This window comes from Aspergillus welwitschiae (genome assembly GCF_003344945.1).
Source record: "Aspergillus welwitschiae strain CBS 139.54b unplaced genomic scaffold BDQ94scaffold_2, whole genome shotgun sequence".
NCBI lineage: Eukaryota > Fungi > Ascomycota > Eurotiomycetes > Eurotiales > Aspergillaceae > Aspergillus > Aspergillus welwitschiae.
Window position 1 is genome coordinate 1,560,754 of NW_020798696.1, and position 23,038 is coordinate 1,583,791.

Sequence of the window (23,038 nt, forward strand, 5' to 3'; positions counted from 1 at the left end):
ATGAGTTAAGGTACGTGGATGGAGCACGTCCTGCTTCGGGTTCCATTCCCCTTAATTCTAGCTCGACCGTTAGTCTGGAGAGCGAGGGATGCACTACCGAGGTGTGGATGTTGTCTCTTCCGTCACCACTTTTCCTTTCCCTCTCCCTTTCCAGTAAGTCACGTACTGTAGTAGGACTCCATAGACTCAGAGTCTAGATGTTACACCGGATTATTCTTGCACTGAAAAAGACCTTCTTCCCCAAACAGGTTTCGGGAACACAAAAACAGAAAAAAGGGAGCAGGACAATCATATCAATAAAGGCGGGTAATAATAAAGAGCTTGGAAATAATAAAAAAGAATAAAATGGAATAAAATTCTGAAAGGGGGAAAGGTGGGAAAAAATCAAATCAAAAGACTTTCGATGACGGGGTCGAGAATGAGGCAGTGCAAAGTGAACCGACGAGTTACGTTACAGCTTGGGCGAGTCGGAGCTCTGCAGAGGTCATTAGGCCCGTTGAACAAACCCCCCAAGAAACCAAACAACCCCCAGCGCCCTGTTTTGGTGGCAAGGAGGTGGTCTCAATCCGTGGGTATCCCCGTTAGAGATCAGAAAGAAAGAGAAAGATTGAAAGGCGCCCTCCCTTTATGTGAATGGAGGTTTCCCTGAAAGATCAATAATCCAACTGCCCTGACGAAGCATAACCATCAAACATGGGGTAGATAGTCAGCCATCGGGCAATTGGCAGCTTTTCTTCTGCAAACAAGCAGCTTTCGTTTCCCAAACTTACCACATCACTCGATCTGGACCAACCGGTGGATCCCGGAGTGGGGCATTCAGCCGTGCTGATTGGGTTCTTGCGGGAAAGGTGCAGGGTCTCCCACCGAATCATGCTGTAGTCGGTAAGTAGGTACCTTACCTGACAGTACCATTGCGCCTGCCATTCCTCTTTCTTTACTTCCATGATCTCAGTCCCCTCTCCTCTATCAATCATTCTATCCACCCAACATCATGATGTGTCGTTGTTCTGCTTGATTCCTAATCTCTCCCCCTTCCCCATTCATTCTCCCATTTCTCCTCCACTAGACTTTCTCTTGCCCTTTACCCTCTTTGTCTTCGCTTCATTCCGTAATTTACCTCCATTGGCTCTGTGCTCCTTCCGCCGACACAAGTGAGATTCGGTCGCTGGGTTGTTGGTTTCCCCCCCAATTCCCCTCAACGCAAGACATCTGTCCATTCGCTGGCTTTGGGGTAATACCTCGTCGCTGATAAACCCTTCTAGCACTGGCAGTGCTTTTAATCCGTTTACATTTGCCGGGATTGGTCCCACCATTGGGTCGTGCTTCGATAATTGTCACCTCCGGATGTGCTCCTGATACGACGTTACTACGTGGTGTGGCTCTCAGGTGCTGGCAATCTTGTCAACCTTCATATTCCACCGTTGTCCTTCCCTCCTTTTTCGCCTCACTAGTCGCCTGTTTCCCGTCTTTTCTCGTGCTTCTCCTCCCCCGGAACGCTTTTGAATCGATGTGGACGTTCCTTACTCCCACGGCCATTTCCGCGCATTCGTCTGTTTAATCCGAAGCGACAGTTCTTAGTGTAGCTAGAACACATGGGATATAATACTCGCGCATTCCTCTCCGGCGTCCGTTATTGAGCTTAATCAATTGCTACTTGCCTCTGGAATGATACCCACTTCTCTTGCGTCTGGATCCGAGATTTTATGATACGGCGCTGTTCAATTGTTTAGCTCCTTTTGGAGCCGCATTCCTATTGACGTCTAGTATCCTAGTCCTTACCAGCCGGTTGCCATCACTCGAAAGACCCACTCATCTCCGGTTGTTTCACCCCTTGGAAATATCATGTCGGATTCCAGATCGGATGGTCATGATGCTAGGCAGTCAGGGACGACTCCCCTGCGACGGGAGCGGGCCCCAACCATCACCATCGATACGTCGGCTGTAACGTCCCCAACCGACCACCAAGAACCTCCACAGCAGATACTTCCTACCCCGTCCCATCCCTCTTTGCAAGTGTCTACCGAAAATGTTGATGCGCATGATATGAGCGCGCTCCTGAGCAGTGGGGGTGTCTCGCCGTCGTCAGTCCGCTCATTTGCGTCGTCTGAGAACCGGGACTACGAGAGCCGTCCTACATCTCCGCACAATATTTCGTCTCCCGCCTCAAAAATGACTGAGAACATGTCGAATTCGAATTACCTGGCTGTCCCCGGCACTAGGTCTCGCGGCAACTCGTTGGAATCTGAGGACTCGAATAATTCGTCGACCAGCTCGTACGGAGGAGATACATATGTCCCCACAGCATCCCACGGCTCGCGCACCGATTTGACGCAGAACACGATAATCTCCGATGAGGATGCCCTTAAGCCGGATCCGGGGCGAGAGGCCGAGTTTGAGGTGGAAGACAACAAATTTGCATTCGCGCCTGGCCATTTGAACAAGCTGTTGAACCCTAAGAGCTTGGGGGCATTCCATGCTTTGGGTGGGTTGCGTGGAATCGAAAAAGGACTTCGAACCGACACGCGCAGTGGCTTGAGTTTGGATGAGGGAGACCTGGATGGTACTGTAAGCTTCGAGGATGCAACCAACACGCAAACGTCCGAATCGCTGCCAAAGACCGCTTCCTCAACGCCACCGAGCCCTCCCAGAACCGACACGGGCTCGTCGAAACATGTCGAAAATGCCTTTGGGGATCGAAGCCGCGTCTATGGGAGGAACAAGCTTCCTGAAAGGAAGGCTAAGAGTTTTCTGGAGCTGGCTTGGATTGCCTACAACGACAAGGTTCTGATTCTGCTTACGATAGCTGCGATCATATCTCTCGCCCTTGGAATCTATCAGTCTGTGACGGCAACTGGGAAGGAAGCACGCGTGCAGTGGGTAGAAGGCGTGGCTATCATTGTCGCCATTCTAATCGTGGTCGTTGTGGGTGCTGCTAATGACTGGCAAAAGGAACGCCAATTCGTCAAGTTGAACAAGAAGAAAGATGATCGACTTGTGAAAGTAGTCCGTTCCGGGAAAACTGCAGAGATCTCCATTCACGACATTCTCGTGGGTGACGTTATGCATCTTGAACCCGGTGATCTTATTCCAGTTGATGGTATCTTTATTACTGGCCACAATGTCAAATGCGACGAATCCTCTGCGACCGGCGAGTCGGACGTCTTACGCAAGACCCCTGCTCACGATGTCTATCGGGCGATCGAGCAACACGAAAACATCTCGAAGCAGGACCCATTCATTGTGTCCGGTGCCAAAGTTTCTGAAGGTGTAGGGACGTTCTTGGTCACAGCAGTCGGTGTTAATTCAACATACGGGAAGACCATGATGTCTCTTCAAGATGAAGGGCAGACGACCCCGCTGCAATCGAAGCTGAACGTACTCGCAGAGTACATTGCGAAGCTCGGTCTTGCTTCTGGATTACTCCTGTTCGTCGTGCTTTTCATCAAGTTCCTTGCTCAGTTGAAAGATATGGGCGGCGCATCCGAGAAAGGACAAGCTTTCCTACAGATCTTCATTGTTGCTGTGACCGTCATTGTTGTCGCTGTCCCAGAAGGTCTTCCTCTGGCTGTCACCCTGGCGCTCGCCTTTGCAACGACCCGGATGCTCAAGGACAATAACCTCGTACGTCTGCTAAGAGCCTGTGAAACCATGGGAAATGCCACGACTATCTGCTCCGACAAAACAGGTACCCTGACGGAGAACAAAATGACTGCCGTCGCTGCTACTCTGGGTAAGAATCTCAGATTTGGAGACAAATCCACGGAAACCTCCAGTCGTCCAGATGGCGACCGGGGTCGTGATCCTGCGACTACTCTTTCTCCCTCCGAATTCGCATCCAGCCTTTCCGCTCCGGCCAAAGACCTTTTGATCAAGTCGATTGTATTGAACTCCACGGCATTCGAAGGGGAGCAAGACGGTGTAATGACTTTTATCGGATCGAAGACGGAGACTGCTCTCCTGGGATTCGCGCGTACATATCTCGGCCTAGGGTCGCTTAGCGAGGCGCGGGACAATGCAAATCTTGCCCAGATGGTGCCATTCGACTCAGGACGCAAGTGTATGGCAGTGGTCGTCAAGATGGAAAATGGTAAATACAGAATGCTGGTCAAAGGTGCATCCGAGATCCTGGTGGCGAGATCCACTCGAATTGTTCACAACGCTACGCAGGACTTGTCAGAAGGGCCTATGTCGGATCAGGACCGGTCTAACCTGGACAATTTGATCAACCGTTATGCATCTCATTCGTTGCGAACTATTGGTCTGGTGTACCGGGACTTCGATCAATGGCCACCCCGCGGAGCACCCACGCAGGAGGAGGACCGTTCGCTCGCTGTTTTCGATGCAGTTTTCAAGGATATGATCTTGCTAGGCGTCTTCGGTATCCAAGATCCCTTGCGACCGGGTGTGACCGAGTCTGTCCACCAGTGTCAACGCGCAGGTGTCTTTGTGCGTATGGTGACTGGCGATAACATCATGACTGCTAAAGCTATCGCCCAAGAATGTGGCATCTTCACCCCTGGAGGTATTGCCATTGAGGGCCCCAAGTTCCGTCAGCTGAGCAGCCGCCAAATGACGCAGATCATCCCGCGGCTACAGGTTTTGGCCAGGTCAAGCCCCGACGACAAGAAGATCCTGGTTAATCAACTCAAAAAGCTGGGTGAAACGGTGGCTGTGACAGGCGACGGTACAAATGATGCACAAGCTCTCAAGACGGCCGATGTTGGCTTTTCCATGGGAATTTCTGGCACTGAAGTTGCTAAAGAAGCATCCGATATCATCCTCATGGACGACAACTTCACCTCGATTATTAAGGCTATGGCTTGGGGTAGGACAGTCAACGATGCTGTCAAGAAATTCCTTCAGGTATGGCTTATATGATCCTGTGTTTCGCAAGCAAAACTAACCGAGCTGTAGTTCCAACTTACTGTCAACGTTACTGCCGTGGTCCTCACTTTCGTTTCCGCAGTAGCAAGTGGAGATGAGGAATCTGTCCTGACAGCAGTTCAGCTTCTTTGGGTCAACCTTATCATGGACACCTTTGCGGCCCTTGCCTTGGCTACGGATCCTCCCTCGCCTCATGTTCTCGACCGTCGACCTGACCCTAAATCGGCGCCCCTGATCAATCTGACTATGTGGAAGATGATTATCGGACAAAGCATCTACCAGTTAGTCGTCACGCTGGTTCTGAACTTCGCAGGGAAATCGATCTTTCACTACAAAACGGCAGACGACCTCGATCGGCTTGAGACCATGGTGTTCAATACGTTTGTGTGGATGCAGATCTTCAACCAGTGGAATTGTCGCAGACTCGATAACAACTTCAATATCTTTGAGGGCATGTGGCGAAACTTCTGGTTCATGGGGATTCAGTTGATCATCATTGGAGGTCAAATTCTCATCATCTTCGTTGGTGGACAGGCTTTCTCTGTCAAGCGACTCGATGGAGCTCAGTGGGGTGTTTCACTGGTTCTGGGCGTGATCTCTCTGCCGGTAGGGGTGATCATTCGATTGATACCTGATGAATTTATTAGCAGACTCATTCCTCGGTTCTGGCAGCGCAAGAAGGGCCCCGAACTTCTGGTGTCCGACGAGGACCGGCGGTTTGAGTGGAACCCTGCGCTCGAGGAGATCCGTGATCAGTTGAAGTTCCTCAAGACGGTCCGCGGAGGTCGGCTGAGGCACCTCAAGCACAAGTTGCAACATCCAGAAGAACTCCTCCCAAGATCACGAAGCGGGTCACGGTCCAGAGAAAACTCGATTCCCGGTACTCCTGTTGGCGAACACAGCGACAGTACCCCGACGCAGCCACCGACCCCTGATTCGCGGTCTAGACGACGCACTCGGTCCCGCTCGAATTCAGCATTCGGGCCTGCTGCTGCTATGGCCGGTGTGGTTGCGGGTAGTATTGCAGGCTGGTCTCCAATCGAGCGGGCACCAGGCGACGGAGAAGCTTTCAAGGTTCAGACGGACAGCCCTCATGGGGGCCTGGATAAGCAGAAGGGCATTGAAATCCACCCCGATACTGCGGCTGATGACCGTATTCTGGGCGATTACCAGACCACTTCGAAGACTCCTCCCAGCCAAAACCCAGGGCTCCTCCCGTTCTTTGAATACGCACCGCCTGAGCGTGCTCCCTCCCATCGGAGCCAGAGATCCACTTCTCGCTTGTCGCGATCCAGCCAAAGCCAGGCGTGAAAGCAAACCATCCTCTTCCCAACTGACTCCCGCCTTGTATACTTACCACCTGCTCTCTCCTAGTTCACTCTATTCGTCTTTGCTTGTGATTTAAGTTCTTTCATGCTAGATGTTACTGCGCTTTGTGATGTTACTTGCTGATTCGTTGCTTTTCTGGGACTCAATTAGCCTTGTGCGGAATACTGTGTTTCTAATATCCTGGGGTGGGGTTGGCGTACGTGATTCAAAAGGTGTATTCGTTCGCGGTTGCTTGCTTTCTAGACACTTCTCGCATAGGGATACGGACCTGGTCAAAAGGGGTCGGTTGCTTGCTTTGCTTTATCCATTAGTTTTTCTCTCTCTGTACATAGCACTTCTTGCCTCGCCTGGTGGTAGATTCAGGTTGAGCTAAATACAGTCATCTCGAACTGGAATTACTATTCTCTTTCTCCTTAAGTAGATTGTTCATTGCCATAATTCAGAGCCGATACCACGCGCCACCATACCTATGTAACCCCAAAATTTACCCGTTGCGAAAATCTATAGTAGGAATCATAGATTATCACTCCTATGTGCCTGTTGATGTTATGCTCATACTAGTACCGATAGATACTACATACTTATAGGTAGACATTCTCAGAGGGCCGCGTGGCTGATCACTTCATTGTTGAATTACTCCCAGAGCTCATCCAAAGTCAGCTAGCTCCGACAGGGGTCTGCATCAGCTCGCTCAGTAAGGTCTTCCAATTTCACAGGCATCAGCGTTTGTCACAATATCCTTCGGTGAAACGGTAGAGTTTTCATGCGAAGTCGTAGTCGATGGAAGTATTCGCCGCGACCACAACAGCCGCTGAGCTTCCGTGATCACAGCCTCAGTATCCTTCCATTCCATCTCAAGCCAGTCCTGCCACTGCCAATCAATCCAGTCCTCGAATTTCTCATGGCGGCCATAAGAAACACGCCACCTGAGCAACGGACTGATATAAACACCAGGAAACCACTGATCCTCATACTCTTTATCCCAGGGTCGCCAAGTCCTTCCAATAGTCGAAAGCCCCTGATCAATAATGACGACTCTCACACCTCCCCCTTCTTTCACCTCATTAGGTTCAATTACTATATTCCGTTGGTGGAAATCACGAAGAAGAATATCCCTCGCGTAAAGTGCTGACTCCGCGTCAACTATCTGCCTTAGGATTGACTGGCGCTGCTGCCTTGTAAACGTTCCCGGGATTAATTGAGACATCGGCATGCCGTTGATGTATTCGATCAAGATCAGACGCACTAGCCGAGTAGCCTGTTCACAGGGTCTTGTTATCCTCAAGGTGTAGGAGCCGAAGAAGCGAGGGATGGATGTGCCTTGGATTCCGGAACAACGGGTGTAGATTGCGCTTTCGTGGGAGTATTCGTAGTCGGCTTCTACGAAGGGGTTGTCACTGAGGTATTCAATTTCGTAGTAGGTTGGGTCGTAGAATTTGGCAACGATGGTGTGATTTGTTGGTAATCCTAAGGGATCGTTGGAGTCGGTACATCTGACTGCGTAGACTTGGGATCTTTTGCCTTGGCCAGTTTGGATCGCTTCGGTTAATTGGATGTTTAGGAATCTGGAACCGTCTGTACCTGGTAGAGGTGGGTAGTTGGGCCATATCTCTGCGAGTGATGGCAATTGATCGTACTTGTCCCGTGGGAGTCGGTTCTCCTCTCGTCTGAATACGCTTTTGTCCAGTGGGGGAGGGGGTGTGTGGGATTGGATGGTTAGGGTGGCGTGGATGAAGTAGGGGTATGTTTTGCAGTGATGGTCTTTCATATTGGAAGACAGAAAAGAGAAATGGGATATGCTATGCAAATGGTGATTATGATGATGGTAGGTTACTGATGCTAGTAGCCAGTGCTGGTGAAGAGCGTAGTCTAAGTGATCAGCTATATACTACTGCAAGATATTGGGAGTTCATTTCTGCAATTTGTAGGCAGACCAGGCAGATAAACCCCTTGCCGGAGTTCATTAGCTAGAATGCCGAGCTGAACCTGTCAAGAGGAGATGACCGATTCATCCGCTGGCTTGAATGTGGAAAGCCATTCCAAAGCGGGTTGTACCATGCATGAGGTATTGCATAGTCTAAGGCAGCAATGTCGCACCTGGGACAGTCGCTGCCTGGATTATGCAGGGGCGTTTGAAAGAAACTAGCATAAAGTAGTAGTAAACAATTGGCTTTGGTTTATGGGGAGCATGCTTACAATAGTAGTTGCCTGCTTGATCAGTAACGGTCTCCTGCACTGTAAGCCTCCTGACGTGATGTATTCATATTATCAAATCACAATACAACGACAAGTGACTGTCTACTTTGCCGAAGAAAGATCAAAGGATAGTACTTAACATTTGATTCTGGCTGCCCTCAAGCTGAGAAGACGCAATTCGCAACGTTGAGCATGAAACCCATCTGATATTGAGTAGGTCACCCAAATAAGAAGGTATGGCCACAACGATGATTGAAAGCTCGAGATCGTGATGACAAGCTTGCACTGGAGGGGATCAGCCAGCCCCAGGATCCTTTTCGGCACAGGAAGCCACCACTCCTCCACGCCCTGTTGACGTGACATGCTCAAGGCATATTCCATGGGCCAGGGCAAATTTCAAGGCTTGTCCTTTCTCATATTAGGTAATTCACGACTCCAGTAGGCTCTGTGTATAGGGCCCCTTAGCTTGCTGAGGCACCACTCATCAAACCTCTCAGAGAATATATACCCAGATCTTGCAAGCGACTGGCTTGGTACGCGGTCAGCCACTACCATTACCAGGTCCGGTTCGACATCGGGCAATCCCAGCACTCGAGGCACAAAAATTCCAACATCATGGACCTACTGCATCATTGCAGCATCTGAGCGTCGATTGGCCAGTACGTGCCTAATATTCAAGGGAGGGATCTTCAAATGAGATCTATACGGTCATGGTAGAACGGCTTAGGAGATCAAAAGTGGTGAAATGTATAGACCTTATATAGAACACCCTTTGACGATTAATCGAGTCTTCCAAAGGGGTTGAAAAGGATCCTTCCCTTCCACTGGGACGCAGTCTGTGCGACAGTATCATTTATTTCGTGGCTCTCACTACTACCTGCATCTCACAAGGAAATTCCACAACATCATTAAGCAATCAAGCTCGTGCGAGGACGGAAGATAGTTCATGGAATGTTCAAGATTTTATTTTCCGATGTGCTTGTTAATAATACAATATAGTCTATAGGAGGTCTCTCACTTTTGTTGACTGTTCGCCGTCATACTAGAATACCCAAGCGGGTTTCTTCTCTGCTTTGACGGCGTGATGTATTTAGATGCTCTTAGAGTCATGGCAGGATGAATTGGCTTCATCATACATCTTCTATAGATTATTGATAACTATTCCCGCTATTGAGGTAAGCTACTGCTTCCCGCGGAGATGGCCTATCGCCATGTGACTTTCCCGCTTATCGCGGGATTCTCCGCAGCGGCGATGGAGAAGTACTTCTACTGGTACTACTGCCCTTGCTTTTTCTTTTGTCTCCCTCATCTCAATTTCCTTCTTCTCTCACAGCAATTGCTCATCATGTCTGCTGTACGTCCCGTGAGAAAAGGTCTTCACCTTCTGGGCTCGAGTTCGCTCGCCCGCCCCGCCTCTGTCGCTGTCAATGGCGCATCTCTGCTCCCGCGGCAGCTGGCAGCTTCTCCGCGCGCTCTCCGCCCCGCGGCCAGCTCCATTCCTGCTGCTCGTCCCCTTCCCCGGGTGACTTCGCTGTCTGCTCAAGGAGGTGTCCGATATGCCTCGTCTGTAGCTCCTTCAGGTCCAGTGAAGAAGACTCAGCTGTATGACCTTCACTTGGCCCGGGGTGCCAAAATGGTCCCCTTTGCGGGGTTCTCCATGCCCCTGCAGTATTCCGACCTCAGTCATGTTGAGAGCCACAAGTGGACTCGGGAAAAGGCCAGTCTTTTCGATGTGAGCCATATGTGCGTATACCTCTTTCGTGCAGTGCCCAGAGTCTCGTTAATTGACCAACTACAGGGTTCAACATCAGCTCAGCGGTCCCGGCGCTCTCGACCTCCTCATGAAGGTCACCCCCTCATCCCTCGACAAGCTCAAGCATAACCAATCCACTCTCTCTTGTCTCCTGGAGGATGGAACTGGCGGCATTATCGATGACACCGTCATCACTCGTCGTACCGATGACACCTTCTACTTCGTGACCAACGCCGGTCGTCGCACCGAGGACCTGGCCTTCCTGCAAGCCGAAATCGACACCTACAAGCAAGCCCACGGGCCCGACAGCCTGAAGTGGGAGATCCTCGAGGACCGCGCCCTAGTCGCTCTCCAAGGTCCCAAGGCTGCCTCCGTCCTCCAATCCCTCGTCACCCCCGACGGTGCCAACTCAGATCTCTCCTCTCTCTACTTCGGTAACTGCCGAGAGCTGCACCTCACCTTCCCCGACGGCACCACCACCCCGCAGCCCCTTCTCGTCTCCCGAACCGGCTACACCGGCGAAGATGGCTTTGAGATCTCCATCCCCACTGCCAGCGACGCCACCCTACCTGTCCGCGTTACCGAGCTCTTCCTCTCCAACCCCGACGAAGTCCGTCTCGCCGGTCTCGCCGCGCGCGATTCCCTCCGTCTCGAAGCCGGAATGTGTCTCTATGGAAGCGACATTTCCACCTCTCAAACTCCTCCCGGCGCCTCCCTGACCTGGCTCGTAGGCAAGGAGCGTCGTGACCCCGCCACCGCCAATTTCAACGGCGCCTCCACCATCCTCCCCCAGGTTGCCTCCCCCAAGACCCTCTCCCAGCGCCGTGTTGGATTCACCGTTGAGAAGGGCTCCCCTGCCCGTGAGGGCGCCATCATTGTCGATCTGAACGACGAGTCCCGCACCCAGATCGGCGTCATTACCTCTGGCCTACCTAGCCCTACCCTGGGCGGCACTAACATCGCCATGGGCTACATCAAGAACGGCCTGCATAAGAAGGGCACCGAGGTTGGCGTCTTGGTGAGGAACAAGCTCCGCAAGGCTACGGTTACGGGTATGCCTTGGGTTGAGAGCAAGTTCTATCGTCCTAAGGCTTAGGCTTAGTCTATCCTTTGGTCGATATCTCTTGGTTTGGATGTGGATGAATGGGGCAATAGGAGTGGGTGTTTGGCTTGGTTTCAACAATAGATTCCCCTGATGATGATTCTTGATGTTTGATGTTTGACGTCATTGTTTGTACATAGATTCTGATGATTCATCTTTTTTCTACTTTTTCCTTTGGTTCCTTGTGGGACCAGCAATGGGTTCAACCCTGTCGTGATGGCTGCTTCGTTTATCAGCAAAGGCCAGAATGTGTCCGATGGTACAAGCATGGTTAATGATATCTGGTACATAAAAAAATAAAAAAAAAGTTCCAATATTTCCAATTAGGTATTGTGCAACACGTTATTCTGTCTTGCTCCTTCTAGGTAGCAGGACGTTATGTATGTATGAATAGTCATGCAAAACACGAAGTTTCCCATTTTATCTACATGTATTGTAGATTATGGACTTAAACCTCAGGTAGAATTGATCGGTAAGAAAAAATAAATGTACTCAATGAATAAACCCAGTTCCAATCCCTGTAAAGTTACCTCAGTCACACAAAACCCGCCTATACGCAACACCACAATCAACCACTTACCCCTCCCTCAAACATCCACCGAGTACATCTGACTCGTCGACAACGAAGGAGGCAGATCCCCTGCCCCAGTCCCCCAATCACTTTCATTCCTGCCCAACACAAGCACAAGCTCCTGACCCTCCGTGAAGAATTCATGCCCCACATAACTCTTCGTATACGGCTGACCATTCAGCGTCGCCGACTGAATATAGATGTTCTGGTAAGTAGAGTCGAAGTTGGTTGTCTTCACGGTGGCTGTCTTCCCCGTCAATGGGGAGGTGATCTGGACGGATTCGAAGAATGGCGCTGTTATAAGGTAGACGTTTTGACCGGGGTTCGGAAAGAGGCCCATCATGGTCATCGCGACGAAGGAGCCCATGGCTCCGGAGTCGTCGTTGCCGGGGAGGCCCGTGGGCGTGGGGTTGAAGTACCGTGGGATGTAGTAGTGGGCGCGGGCAGTGGATTTGCCAGGCCGGCTGGCGTAGTGGTACTGGAAGACGGTGAGGAAAGCGGGTTCGTTGCCGATATAGGTGATGCCTTGGTCGTGCAGGTAGTCCAGGCGCCGGACAAATTGGGTTGGGCCGCCTAGGAGGGTTACGAGGGTGGCCATGTCGTGAGGGACGAAGCTGGGGGTGGTTGGTTAGTGGTTTGGTACTATCAGAGGGTGGGATGATTGGGGGCATACAATTGGTATTCCCAGATGCTGGACTCGAAGGTCTCTGCTCCGTTGTTTTGTAATGAGCAGGATCGTCCGCTTGTGTCGATGTTGGAGCATGTTAATGGGTCCTGGGAGTGTAACTATTAGTTGTTTTGTTTGAATCTAAGAGTCAAGATGGGGTGACGGACTTGAGATCCCCATGTTCCGTTGAGATACTTAGGCTGGAAAAAGCCCTGGAATCCCGTGTCGGTGCCGTTGAGAAACGAGGTTTGGTCAGCTCGGAAGAGGTTCTGCCAGTACTGCGATGTTCCCTCGTACTTCTCGGCATCGCCGGTTTTGTTCATGGCCCGAGCCATTTGGGCAATTGTGAAGTCATTGTAAGAGTATTCCAGTGTGCGCGATATGCTGCGAGTCAGGGTACCAAAGCCGATGTAATCGAAATCCTCCACGGGGATGTAGTTCAACGCCTTCCAGCTCATCAGCCCGCCGCGTCCCTCATTTGACCAATCGAATGGTTCCTCCTCAGCGTCCTTCACTACAGCCGCATAGCCTGCATCCCAGTCGATGCCGTCTGAGATGCCTTTGGCGTATGCGTCAGCCAGAATGACGTCGGCGTTCGAGCCACCCTGTGTGTAACCTAAAAGGGTTAGTCTCAGATATTCTCGGACAGGCAGGATACATACCTTTGCAAAGCGACATACGGCAATCTGGAAGCCATCCCAGATGCCGCTGCGTATCAATTAGTGAGCGAATAATGCGAGTCAGTGATGCAGGATCGAAGATGGTTAGAAACGGCATCTGGGACCGGAACGAGTCCCACAGGCTGCAGAGGTCAGTGAAAGGAACGATTTATTCTGGGGTCACTGCATACCAGTAGAATGAGTCAAAGTAGGGCTCTGAGCTGTCCCACAACGGGTTCTCTCCTGTATAGTCTTGCGGGTTGACCATAGTCCGGTAGATCCCGCTGTAGAAGTTGGTAAGCATGCTCGAGTTGATGCCATTTCGCGACACACGGATCGGAGCCATCTTCTGCGTCCACATGTTCACAGCTGCAGATTGAGTCTTGTTGAAGTCAAAGTCCGGAATTTCAGCTTCTGCATTTTGGCATGCTTGGTCGCTACTGATGAAGCTCAATCCCACCCGAGCATGGACCACATTGTCCGCGGAAGAATTGAATCGGATAAAGGCACCACCCTGAGAACCGTCAATAGGCCATACATGCTAAGTGGGACACAGGTTGCGAACCGGAAGCGGATATCCATTGATACTTCGTGATATGGTAAGGTTTTTGACATCTACGCTGGCCCGCGCATCAACAAAGATGCCATTATCTCGGATATCACCCGCACCATGATAGTCGGCGCAAAAATACGGCACATAAGAGCCGCTCCCAAAGCTGGGAAGAAAGCGTGCATGGCCGGTCATGCGCCCTGTTGTTGGGTCTACGGAAATAGTGCCATTATCCTGGCGTGTATCCGACAGGTCAGACAGATCTAAGAGGATCAGAGGGCTCGACGGCTTGTCGACCGGAAATTGAAAGCGGAATAGAGCAGTATGATGGGCAGTTGTCATGTCCACCTGGATACCAGAGCTCATGTTTAGCCCAAAGTACCCCGGACTGGACTTGACCGATCTGGAGTTGTAGGAGGTCTTCCGCTCCTTCTTGGGATAGGCGCAGCCATTGACATCGTCGTCTTTGCAGGTCACGTAGGGGAAAAGAGGGAAAACGCCCAAAGAGGGTTGCCCACCAGTCCCCGAATCATGCATACTGGAGAATCCGGTAATACTACTGCCATCGTAGGCGAAACCTCCCTGATTATTGTCCGAGTCCGTATCGGCGACAGCCTTGGCCATGCCGTATGGGATCGTTGCGCCCGCGAAGACATTGCCTGGAACCCGACAGTGAGAATAGCGCGCCAATTGTAGCTGAAATATCTAGTGCATACCTCCATTAGCGCTTCCGATGAGGGGATTGATGTATTGTAGAACATCATAGTCGTCGACCGACCCGGAAGAGTTGGCGCAACCCGCAATGCAGGGGAGGGCTACGGACAGAACCAAATGCCTCCAATTAATCATGTCGGCGATAAATGATTGAGCAAGGGAATGACAGAGACAAGTGACGAGCGTGGTATATGTTGTGTTTACAAAGATTAGACTGGCATGCTGACATGGCCATCAAGGGAGACAAGAATGAGACCGTGTCCCCGCGAGGAGGGGGATATCGCCGACATCTTCCTCATGCATGAGAAGCAATCCCATGCCCCTGATATAAATTATTGACAAGGTTTATCGCTGCAATGTAACCTTTGTGGCTCCGTATGACCAGTCTGAAGCACGATGATCGTGCAGGCAAGCGTCTTTAGCGTCTCTCCCTGGCATGAAGCGAAAGGTCATCTGTGCAACAGAGGCCTGAGTCCCGTGAGAAGCTGGAACCGTTGTTTTACTACATGGAGTGCTGCCAAACATGATCCTGAACCAGCGTAGGTATGTGTAGATAGATAGAATGAACTGACGAGACCCCATGGTGGAGCAAGCTGATCGACGAGACGAAGGAGTAGTACTTTTAGTAAAGCAGATAAGATGCGGAGGCGGAGTTATTGATCGGGAAGGATTGTCAGCTTTACCGGCTGCTGAAGGACGCCATTTAAACCCAACTTACCCCTATATCATAGGGGGGACCTGGAAAGTGATTTCAGTTCTCTCACGCCATCAGGACGACTTCGTACTATCCTGAACTCTTGCAATGGACATGAGGAAGTCGCAAAGTCAATTGCAAGGCCCCTTGCGAGAGCAGCCGAGGTTCCAACGCAGTGCCGCCCCGCCCGACGCCAATCAACGGAGCCTCGACCGATTTTCACGATGCGGAACCATGGACTTCCTCCTGGAAGAACAGGGCGAGGATAATTTGAATATTTCCGCTGGAACTGGTTTTGAATGGCGCCGCAAAAGCAAAGCAACTTCGAGGCTCTGCTGATCTGATCGAGGGGCTCCTTTGCGCTTCACCCCCCAGTCCATTCAACTCTCCTTTTTCTTTTCTCCCTATAAAAGCCTCTCGTTCCATCTCCAAGTGTCAGAGAGCCCACAATCGTCACCATGCCGCCGGTCCCAACAATGCTAGGCTCCACTACCATGGCCAGAGCTGTTGCTCATGCTCTTCCTCTGTCGCGTTTGCCTCCGAACCAAATTTCTTCGCTGTGCCGAGGCATCTCCCTATCCCAGCCTCTTGCACACAGAGTTTATTCGACCGCTTCTGCAGGTATGTATTCACCCCTTCCTTGCACAATGCTTTATGCTTCAAATAGACTTCAGTCTTTATAAAAGCACTTACTCAAAATCAAGTGTCCTAACTAATCACAACATCTCACAGAGGCAGCATCCCTCTCCTCACAAGCACCCCCGACACGCTCCCGCTTTCGCCGCTTCGTCGGATTCACCACCCTAGCAGTCGTCGCCTTCACTGCTGGCTTGACCTACCAAACCTCCAAATCTGTGTCGCGCATGATGACGCTCAGTCTAGCTACCGACGAGGAGACTCTCTCCGCTTTCATTCCTCACGATGAGTTCTCCAAGGAGGTCAACGACTATATCCGCAACCACCCTCTGGCCGTGTCGCTGCGCAACAACCCTGCTTTCACGGAGTCCCGCCCACACATGAAGATACCGGAGAAGCTGCGCGCACGCACTCTCACAGGTGGCACACTCGCTGGACCGGACAAGATCGTGGCTCCGCCCTTGGTGTTTTGCGAAGAGGGTGGAAAGAGCTTGGTCTCGCTTTTCTACCTCGGACCAAACCTCTGCGGTCACCCGGGAATTGTGCATGGTGGATTGCTGGCCACATTGCTGGACGAAGCTATGGGACGATGCTGCTTTCCTGCTCTGCCGAACAATGTGGGTGTCACTGCCAACTTGAACTTGGATTATCGCAAACCCGCCATGGCCGGCAACTATGCTGTTTTGCGGGCGGAGACAGTGAAGGTGGAGGGTCGGAAGGCCTGGGTGGAAGGTCGCATTGAGACTCTTCCTGAGGACGGAAAGGAACCGGTGGTGCTCGTGGAGGCCAAGGCCTTATTTATTGAGCCCAAGCAGGCCGCGGTAGGTTCAAATGATCGAAGCATGATGCAAAGACGAGGCTAATTGGACATGCAGGCCATGTCGACTCTCTACAACATGACCAAATGATTGGCACCCGATTCGATCTAATTCTATATATACATTGGACATTATTTAGAGTCATCGTGATTCGAACTTTCAACAGGCGTATAGATGGTTGGAGAGCTACATTTGGATTGTACATATAGATAACTTTTGTTTTAGTATACTATACCTATTCTAGATTGTGAATTTTGATTTCCAAACCCAAAGTACGAGCAGAGAAGTGTTGCAGGCTTCTTGGTCACAGTAGCTGCCGTAGAGGCCTTATCATACAGGTGTTGGATTACAGCTCAGGTTATGACGAAGACACCGTGGAATTGCTACTATTACTATTGCACAGGTGTCGATCTGACTAACGTATACATTGTTATCAAGCTGTCAGAGGACTGCAGGTCCATGTTTACTCCCAATAGAGTTTCACGATCTGGAGGTTGCATTTGACGTCACACTCACGCCAGCTTGTGAACATCGCCAGAACACCAACGCCAGCTCCTCTCTATCAACATCCAGCACCACAATACGACTGGCACAATAATACACGATGGCTCCGAGCATCATTATCGACCCCAGTAACCTCCAACCCCCGACGAGACATCCTACGTCCTCCATCGACCCTGCATCAGAGCTGCCTCCGGCCAAAGAAAGCAGAGTCCATCCCTCCAAACCAGGCGAGGAGAATGCATCGATATACTTTGTTGGCACTGCCACGACGATCATGCGCGTGATTCCTCTCTAGGTAACGAGATCAAGCCAAAAACTAACAAGCAATACAGACAATGGCATGGAATTCGCATCATGACTGATGTATGTACCACCATGCACCTTGCCCGGGGAGTCTAGACAGAAGCAATAATATCGTTAGCATGCTGACTGACTAGATCAGCCCAACTTCCTTCACGCAGGGGACCACGTCCACCTCGGTCCTGGAGTATCCTCGACTCGAAGAACGAATCCGGCTGTAGATCTAGAAGAGCTACCGCGGATCGACTTGGTGCTTCTTTCTCATTATCACGGGTAGGTATGACGTTTGACTCATTGGAGTGAAGAAAGACTGGCTGACGAGTGAAATTGTAGAGATCACTTCGATCAAAAAGTCGAAGCCTCCTTGCGCCGCGACCTTCCCATCGTTACGACACCTCATGCCAAATCCATCTTAACTTCTAAAGGAGATGATTCGTTCACGAGAGTATCCAGCGTGGACGTCTACGAGCAGCTTACAGTCGATATCAAACCCGACCAGAATGACGCACAGCGACAGCAACGGCCCAAGCTCCGGATAACCGGTATGCCAGGGAAACATATCCCGGTTGGAAAACCGTTAGAGAAGCTGAATGAGCTGGTAGGGGCGGTATGTTCCTTCCTCCACACATAGTCCAGCCAGACACTGATGCGTACGCTGGAATAGATCCCTCCTACAAACGGATGGATGCTCGAGCTAGGTTACGGCGACGCAAACAGTTTCACCTCCGGGTACAGAATCTACATCTCAGGGGACACGCTCATGTTCGATGATCTCAAAGAGATTCCGCGTCGGTATGCAGGACAACCGATCGACCTGATGCTGGTTCATCTAGGTGGCACAACGGTACCCTCGCCGGCCATGTTGCCATTAGCGATGATGGTAACCATGGACGCGAAACAGGGAGTGGAATTGATAAAGTTGATTCGACCACAGGTGACCATCCCCATTCATTATGATGATTATGACGTGTTTGCAAGTTCGTTGGATGATTTTCGGGCGCAAGTGCAGGCTGCTGGGTTGGATGGGGAGGTTGTGTATCTGGACCGGGGAGAGGAATATCAGTTTCGCGTCGTAGAATAGGGACAATGGGTGGGTGGATGGCGAGAGGCAAAATAAGTCACATCTCAACCATGGCTGACCACGGCAGCGCGCCCCGCCAATCAGCATGTCTTCATTCCAGCGGACTCGTACATCCCGCCCTACCAGCGATGTTCCCATTTGCCATGGTGAGATGTCTTGACCGAAATTGATCGTTAGTACTTTTATTTCCATTCAATAAGATCCATCAGTTGTTCATCCACGTAGTTATCCCAGGTACGAATATGTTAAAAAAAATTCCGTTACACCACATCTGCAGTGAATGGCAGGAAAAAGGTACCCTTATGATGTCAGACTGAACCAGTAGTTAGTTACCATCCATCATCTGCTACATGACTTAGTACTTACCCTGCACGGCTTGTTCCATCTGATACTGAGTGAATAAACAGCCAACCATTGAATACAAAAGAAGGACGTCTTCTTCGCTCATAAGATCCCCCCAATTCTGACCCAGCCCATATAAGTACCTCACCGAACTTTTCTTACCTTCTGCAGATCTTTTCAATATCTTAGACGTCATAGTGACTCCAATCGTCTACTTTCCCTAAATTGGCTTCGATATCTCCATCCAATCCACTGGAACTAGCTTTGTATAAAAGAAACAAAGGGCGGAATACGTCGCTGATCTTCGTCCCTTCACAATCCTCTAAATCCAACCTAATCTTTCAAGATCGGCACTTCTCTACGAAGCAGGAAATCCACAAAAAGAAAGAAAGAAACCAAAATGTCCCACAGCCACAACAACTACCACCCAGTCGCCTCAGCAGACAAAGTCCCTACCATACACACAATCCAGCCCATGAAACGCTCGACTTCCTACTCTCCCACCCAAGAGAGTGACGAAGAGTACAAGCAACACGTCAAGAAAGACAGCGCGAGCAGCACAGTAGCCTGTGGCAACGACCATAAAGTGAAAGCCGCGCTGACAGAGCTTCTCAACGACGACGGAGTGAGATGCAATGCGCGCGGAAGCAGATCGGTGCAGAACTTGCTGATGGATACGGAGAAGGCGCTGAGGAAGCAGCGCAGGGAGTCGCTTTCGGGACGGGCTTCGATTTCGGTGGCGAAGTGAAGTGATTTCGGTGTTGATATGAGATCTTTTCTATTTGACTGGTGATGACATGATGAGTGAAATGGGGGTTTTGCTTTGATTGTCGAATGGTGGCTGCTTTGTGCTGGTGTATGTGCATGGTCGAGTTCCTCGTGCTGGTCTGGGCTGGTCGGTACAAGAGGTGCGCGCTGTGTCGATGGGGGGGGCGGGGTCTTAGCTGCTTCTGATGATGTTGATGCTATGTGAGCCGGCTGTATATAGAAGCTGCTTGGTTCGATATGGTTCATGCAGGGTAGTAGGGCTGGAGGTTAGAGGCACAGCTGATGCGCCGTTGCAGGAGTTGGAGACGACATGTCTATTGGTGGCAGCACAATACACATTACAGCTTAGGAAATGCAGTCGCAAGGGGTTCCTATGCCATAAGTCAATATATCATTCATGTGTTTATGCAAGAATTGAACTCACTAGTATCGTGTTCTACAACTGTACTGTGTAGAAAATAGTATAAGAGGCGGCGCGGCCTATACACCTAGCTTATAGTTAGTAGTATGTGGCCTCTTCGACGCATAACACATCAACAACAGTAGTAGTATGACCTCAAGCTGTCAAGTTCGATAAAGAAGACTGTAATAGACGAGGTAAAATAGTATTCCATCCCTCATAAACATATAACAACCCCAAAATCAACTAGTACCAACCAAGCAACCCAATGAAGCCAACCACCGCCGCCGACCGCCTCCGAGTGACGACCGACCGACCGACCGACCGCAATCGATCCTCCTCCGCACCAACAGCTCCAGCTCCAGTTCAACTCCAACCAACCTCCCCCTTCACCTCTCCACAGCCCATCTTCCCTTATTCCCCCGTCTGCACCGCCAGACCACATGCGTGGCAACCCCCTTACACCCAGCTAATTTTATATACCCCCGGCCACCATGTCCAAATCAACCAAGTACCTCCTCGTCTCCTTCCCCACGTCCATCACCCCCTCCCACCACCGCGACGACGCCCTCGACGCCATCTCCACCACCGTCTCGTCCGAAAATGGCTCCGTTGCGCCCTTTCCCATTCCGGAGTTCAAGATCGGTACTCTCGATGCCCTGGTGCAGCAGGCCGACGAGCTGGCTAAGCTTGAGGCCGGCTGCCAGGGGGTGGTGGCCAAGGTTGGCGATGCGCTGAAGAATATTCTGGACGGGGATGAGGCGCAGATTGATAAGATGAAGACGGTTAATGATAGTATGTTTGAAGTGTCCATGGATAACTACTCTTGGGGATATGTGGTTAACGGGCTCATCTAGAACCGGTGGATCAGTATCTCCGCACGTTTTCGTGGAATAAGGTCAAGTATAGGGCTGATAAGCCGCTGGGGGAGTTGATTGACTTGCTGCAGAAGGTGTGATTCATCGACTATTTTGTCCAGGGGTGGTGGGTATGCTGACGGGTGGAACAGGAAGCAGCGAGTATCGATAACGACATCCGCTCGAAATATACCCAGTATAATCAGGTGAAGAATACGTTGGCGACGTTGCAACGGAAGCAGACGTGAGTTCTTACTTTACGCTCCATGTCAGGAAGAGGATGGTGTCTGATCAACTATAGGGGCAACCTGTCAACCAAATCCCTCTCCTCGGTCGTCGACCCTCGTACCCTCGTCCGCGACTCCGAATACATCGAGACGCACCTCGTTGCGGTGCCCGCCCAGCAAGTCAAGGAGTTCCTGAAGATCTACGAGACCGTGGCACCCATGGTGGTGCCGCGATCGGCGACGCTGGTTGCCTCGGACGACGATTTCACACTGTACGCCGTCACGACGTTCAAGAAGCACAGCCTGGAGTTTGTGCACAAGTGCCGTGAGAACAAGTGGATTCCGCGCGACTTCAAGTACATCGAGGGCGGCAAGGAGGAGGAGCGGAAGGAGTTCGAGCGGGTGGGCGGTGACGAGCGCAAGCTCTGGGGAGAGACGCTCCGGCTGGGACGGACGGCGTGGAGTGAGGCCGTGATGGTCTGGATCCATGTGTATGTGCTGCGGGTGTTTGTGGAGACAGTGCTGCGGTATGGATTGCCGCTGGACTTTGTGTGCACGTTGATCCGGGTGAGTCACCTTTCCACCAACCTTTTGCTTGTTTCTGAATACTGACTGCAGCAGACCCCCGGAACGAAGCAGGCAGACAAAGCAAAGCGCAACCTGGACGACAAGTACTCGTACCTGGCGGGCAATGCGTTCGGGCGCGACAAGAAGGGCCGAGTGAAGCGCGATGACCCGGGCGAGATGCACGGCGAGGGCGGGCCGGAGTATACGGCATACGTGTATTATGAATTCGAGTTCAACTGAGCCGACCTTGACTAGTTTGCATCATTCTTCTGCGTTGATCTATTATCTTCCTGTTTATATGTCTAGCGTACGTACATAGAAGTACTCCAATCACCCCCCGATCTATATTCTATCCAGCCTAGGAACATCCAAGCAATAGTAAGCAGTCAAACACAATTCATATATACAACAACAGATCTAATATCTATCTACTCTAAATACCCAACCCATGCTCAAAGAATCTACTCCTTCTTAGGAGGCAGATATCCCTGCTCATCCAAATACTTAATAATCTGCCCCACAGCCTCCTGCACCGGCACCTCATGGTTCTTAATGTGAACCTCGGGCTTCAACGGCGCCTCATACGGGGCACTAATACCCGTGAACTCCTTAATCACACCCTCCCTAGCCTTCTTGTACAATCCCTTGGGATCACGCTGCTCCGCCACCTCAACCGGCACATCAACATACACCTCGACGAACGGCAGACCAGTCTCCTCTCCGGGCGTGGGCACCTCGTGCAGCTGTCTAGCGGTGTCGCGGTCCTTGCGGTAGGGGGAGATGAAGGAAGTAATGGCGATGGCGGAGGAATCAGCAAACAGCTTGGCCACTTCGGCAATGCGGCGGATGTTCTCGTTGCGGTCGGCTTCGCTGAAGCCAAGGTCCTTGTTGAGTCCGAAGCGGATGTTGTCACCGTCCAGGCGGTAGGCGTGCACGCCGCGGTCGCGGAGGAGTTGGTGCTCGAGTTCAACGGCCAATGTGGACTTGCCCGAGGCGGAGAGACCCGTCAGCCAGATTGTGAGACCGCGCTGGGAGCGCAGGTCGCTGCGCTCGGTGCGGGTGAGGGCGCTGGCGTGGTAGGTGATGTTGCTGGGGTCTTTTGTTAGTTTGGGGGTTGGTGGGGGAATTTAGGGGAGGGAAACGTACGTGGCCATTTTGGAGGGAGGGTGTGTGATGTGGTTTAATTGGGAGGGAGGAGGATAATAGAATGGATTTGAAGAAGAGAATGGGAAGAGGAGGGGTTGAAGTAAGTAGAAAAAAGGATGGCAATTGGAAAAGGGTGAAACAGCGGGGCTGCGCCGATCGCGGGGTCGATTTCATTTGACGAGTTGGACTTACGTACGCCTGCGTTCCTTGGATGGTTTCTGCCCCGGCGAGGAGTCATTGGCTCGGAGGGAAGGGCAACGTTACGTACCTCGC

General features: G+C 51.3%; 10 protein-coding genes across 10 annotated transcripts; 6 read left to right on the top strand and 4 right to left on the bottom strand.

Annotated features, from left to right (window-relative positions):
• Positions 1-956: 956 nt before the first annotated feature.
• BDQ94DRAFT_134769 (uncharacterized protein) lies at positions 957-1,916 on the bottom strand. Its single transcript, XM_026764537.1, has one exon. It carries the CDS (start codon positions 1,311-1,313, stop codon positions 1,041-1,043), a length of 273 nt encoding a protein of 90 aa, XP_026631879.1. The 5' UTR covers positions 1,314-1,916; the 3' UTR covers positions 957-1,040.
• Positions 1,437-6,567, top strand: pmcA (putative P-type calcium ATPase). The gene is made up of 2 exons (XM_026773471.1): positions 1,437-4,863; positions 4,915-6,567. The coding sequence occupies exons 1-2, from the start codon at positions 1,843-1,845 to the stop codon at positions 6,193-6,195; spliced, it is 4,302 nt and encodes a 1,433-aa protein (XP_026631880.1). The 5' UTR covers positions 1,437-1,842; the 3' UTR covers positions 6,196-6,567.
• A 337-nt stretch (positions 6,568-6,904) lies between these two features.
• BDQ94DRAFT_165945 (uncharacterized protein) lies at positions 6,905-7,981 on the bottom strand (the record flags this gene model as incomplete). Its single annotated transcript, XM_026770438.1, has 1 exon — positions 6,905-7,981. The coding sequence occupies one exon, from the start codon at positions 7,979-7,981 to the stop codon at positions 6,905-6,907; it is 1,077 nt and encodes a 358-aa protein (XP_026631881.1).
• Positions 7,982-9,718: 1,737 nt separating this feature from the next.
• Positions 9,719-11,681, top strand: BDQ94DRAFT_134774 (glycine decarboxylase subunit T). The gene is made up of 2 exons (XM_026764538.1): positions 9,719-10,152; positions 10,208-11,681. Exons 1-2 carry the CDS (start codon positions 9,755-9,757, stop codon positions 11,256-11,258), a joined length of 1,449 nt encoding a protein of 482 aa, XP_026631882.1. The 5' UTR covers positions 9,719-9,754; the 3' UTR covers positions 11,259-11,681.
• A 170-nt stretch (positions 11,682-11,851) lies between these two features.
• On the bottom strand, positions 11,852-14,560 carry BDQ94DRAFT_156614 (glycoside hydrolase family 92 protein; the record flags this gene model as incomplete). Its single annotated transcript, XM_026768644.1, has 7 exons — positions 11,852-12,449; positions 12,509-12,609; positions 12,670-13,118; positions 13,165-13,304; positions 13,353-13,675; positions 13,727-14,370; positions 14,428-14,560. The coding sequence occupies 7 exons, from the start codon at positions 14,558-14,560 to the stop codon at positions 11,852-11,854; spliced, it is 2,388 nt and encodes a 795-aa protein (XP_026631883.1).
• A 923-nt stretch (positions 14,561-15,483) lies between these two features.
• BDQ94DRAFT_49028 (PaaI family thioesterase) lies at positions 15,484-16,853 on the top strand. The gene is made up of 2 exons (XM_026775888.1): positions 15,484-15,740; positions 15,852-16,853. Exons 1-2 carry the CDS (start codon positions 15,578-15,580, stop codon positions 16,616-16,618), a joined length of 930 nt encoding a protein of 309 aa, XP_026631884.1. The 5' UTR covers positions 15,484-15,577; the 3' UTR covers positions 16,619-16,853.
• Positions 16,854-17,177: 324 nt separating this feature from the next.
• Positions 17,178-18,458, top strand: BDQ94DRAFT_165949 (MBL fold metallo-hydrolase; the record flags this gene model as incomplete). The annotated part of the gene is made up of 5 exons (XM_026770439.1): positions 17,178-17,357; positions 17,520-17,650; positions 17,711-17,984; positions 18,042-18,257; positions 18,312-18,458. The coding sequence occupies 5 exons, from the start codon at positions 17,178-17,180 to the stop codon at positions 18,456-18,458; spliced, it is 948 nt and encodes a 315-aa protein (XP_026631885.1).
• Positions 18,459-19,200: 742 nt separating this feature from the next.
• On the top strand, positions 19,201-19,548 carry BDQ94DRAFT_165950 (uncharacterized protein; the record flags this gene model as incomplete). The annotated part of the gene is made up of 1 exon (XM_026770440.1): positions 19,201-19,548. One exon carries the CDS (start codon positions 19,201-19,203, stop codon positions 19,546-19,548), a length of 348 nt encoding a protein of 115 aa, XP_026631886.1.
• A 751-nt stretch (positions 19,549-20,299) lies between these two features.
• Positions 20,300-21,970, top strand: BDQ94DRAFT_49048 (H(+)-transporting V1 sector ATPase subunit C). The gene is made up of 5 exons (XM_026775889.1): positions 20,300-20,763; positions 20,826-20,920; positions 20,978-21,069; positions 21,127-21,619; positions 21,674-21,970. The coding sequence occupies exons 1-5, from the start codon at positions 20,463-20,465 to the stop codon at positions 21,857-21,859; spliced, it is 1,167 nt and encodes a 388-aa protein (XP_026631887.1). The 5' UTR covers positions 20,300-20,462; the 3' UTR covers positions 21,860-21,970.
• On the bottom strand, positions 21,873-22,876 carry BDQ94DRAFT_49053 (adenylyl-sulfate kinase). Its single transcript, XM_026775890.1, has 2 exons — positions 22,766-22,876; positions 21,873-22,708 (listed from the first exon to the last, which is right to left on the bottom strand). The coding sequence occupies exons 1-2, from the start codon at positions 22,771-22,773 to the stop codon at positions 22,081-22,083; spliced, it is 636 nt and encodes a 211-aa protein (XP_026631888.1). The 5' UTR covers positions 22,774-22,876; the 3' UTR covers positions 21,873-22,080.
• Positions 22,877-23,038: the final 162 nt, after the last annotated feature.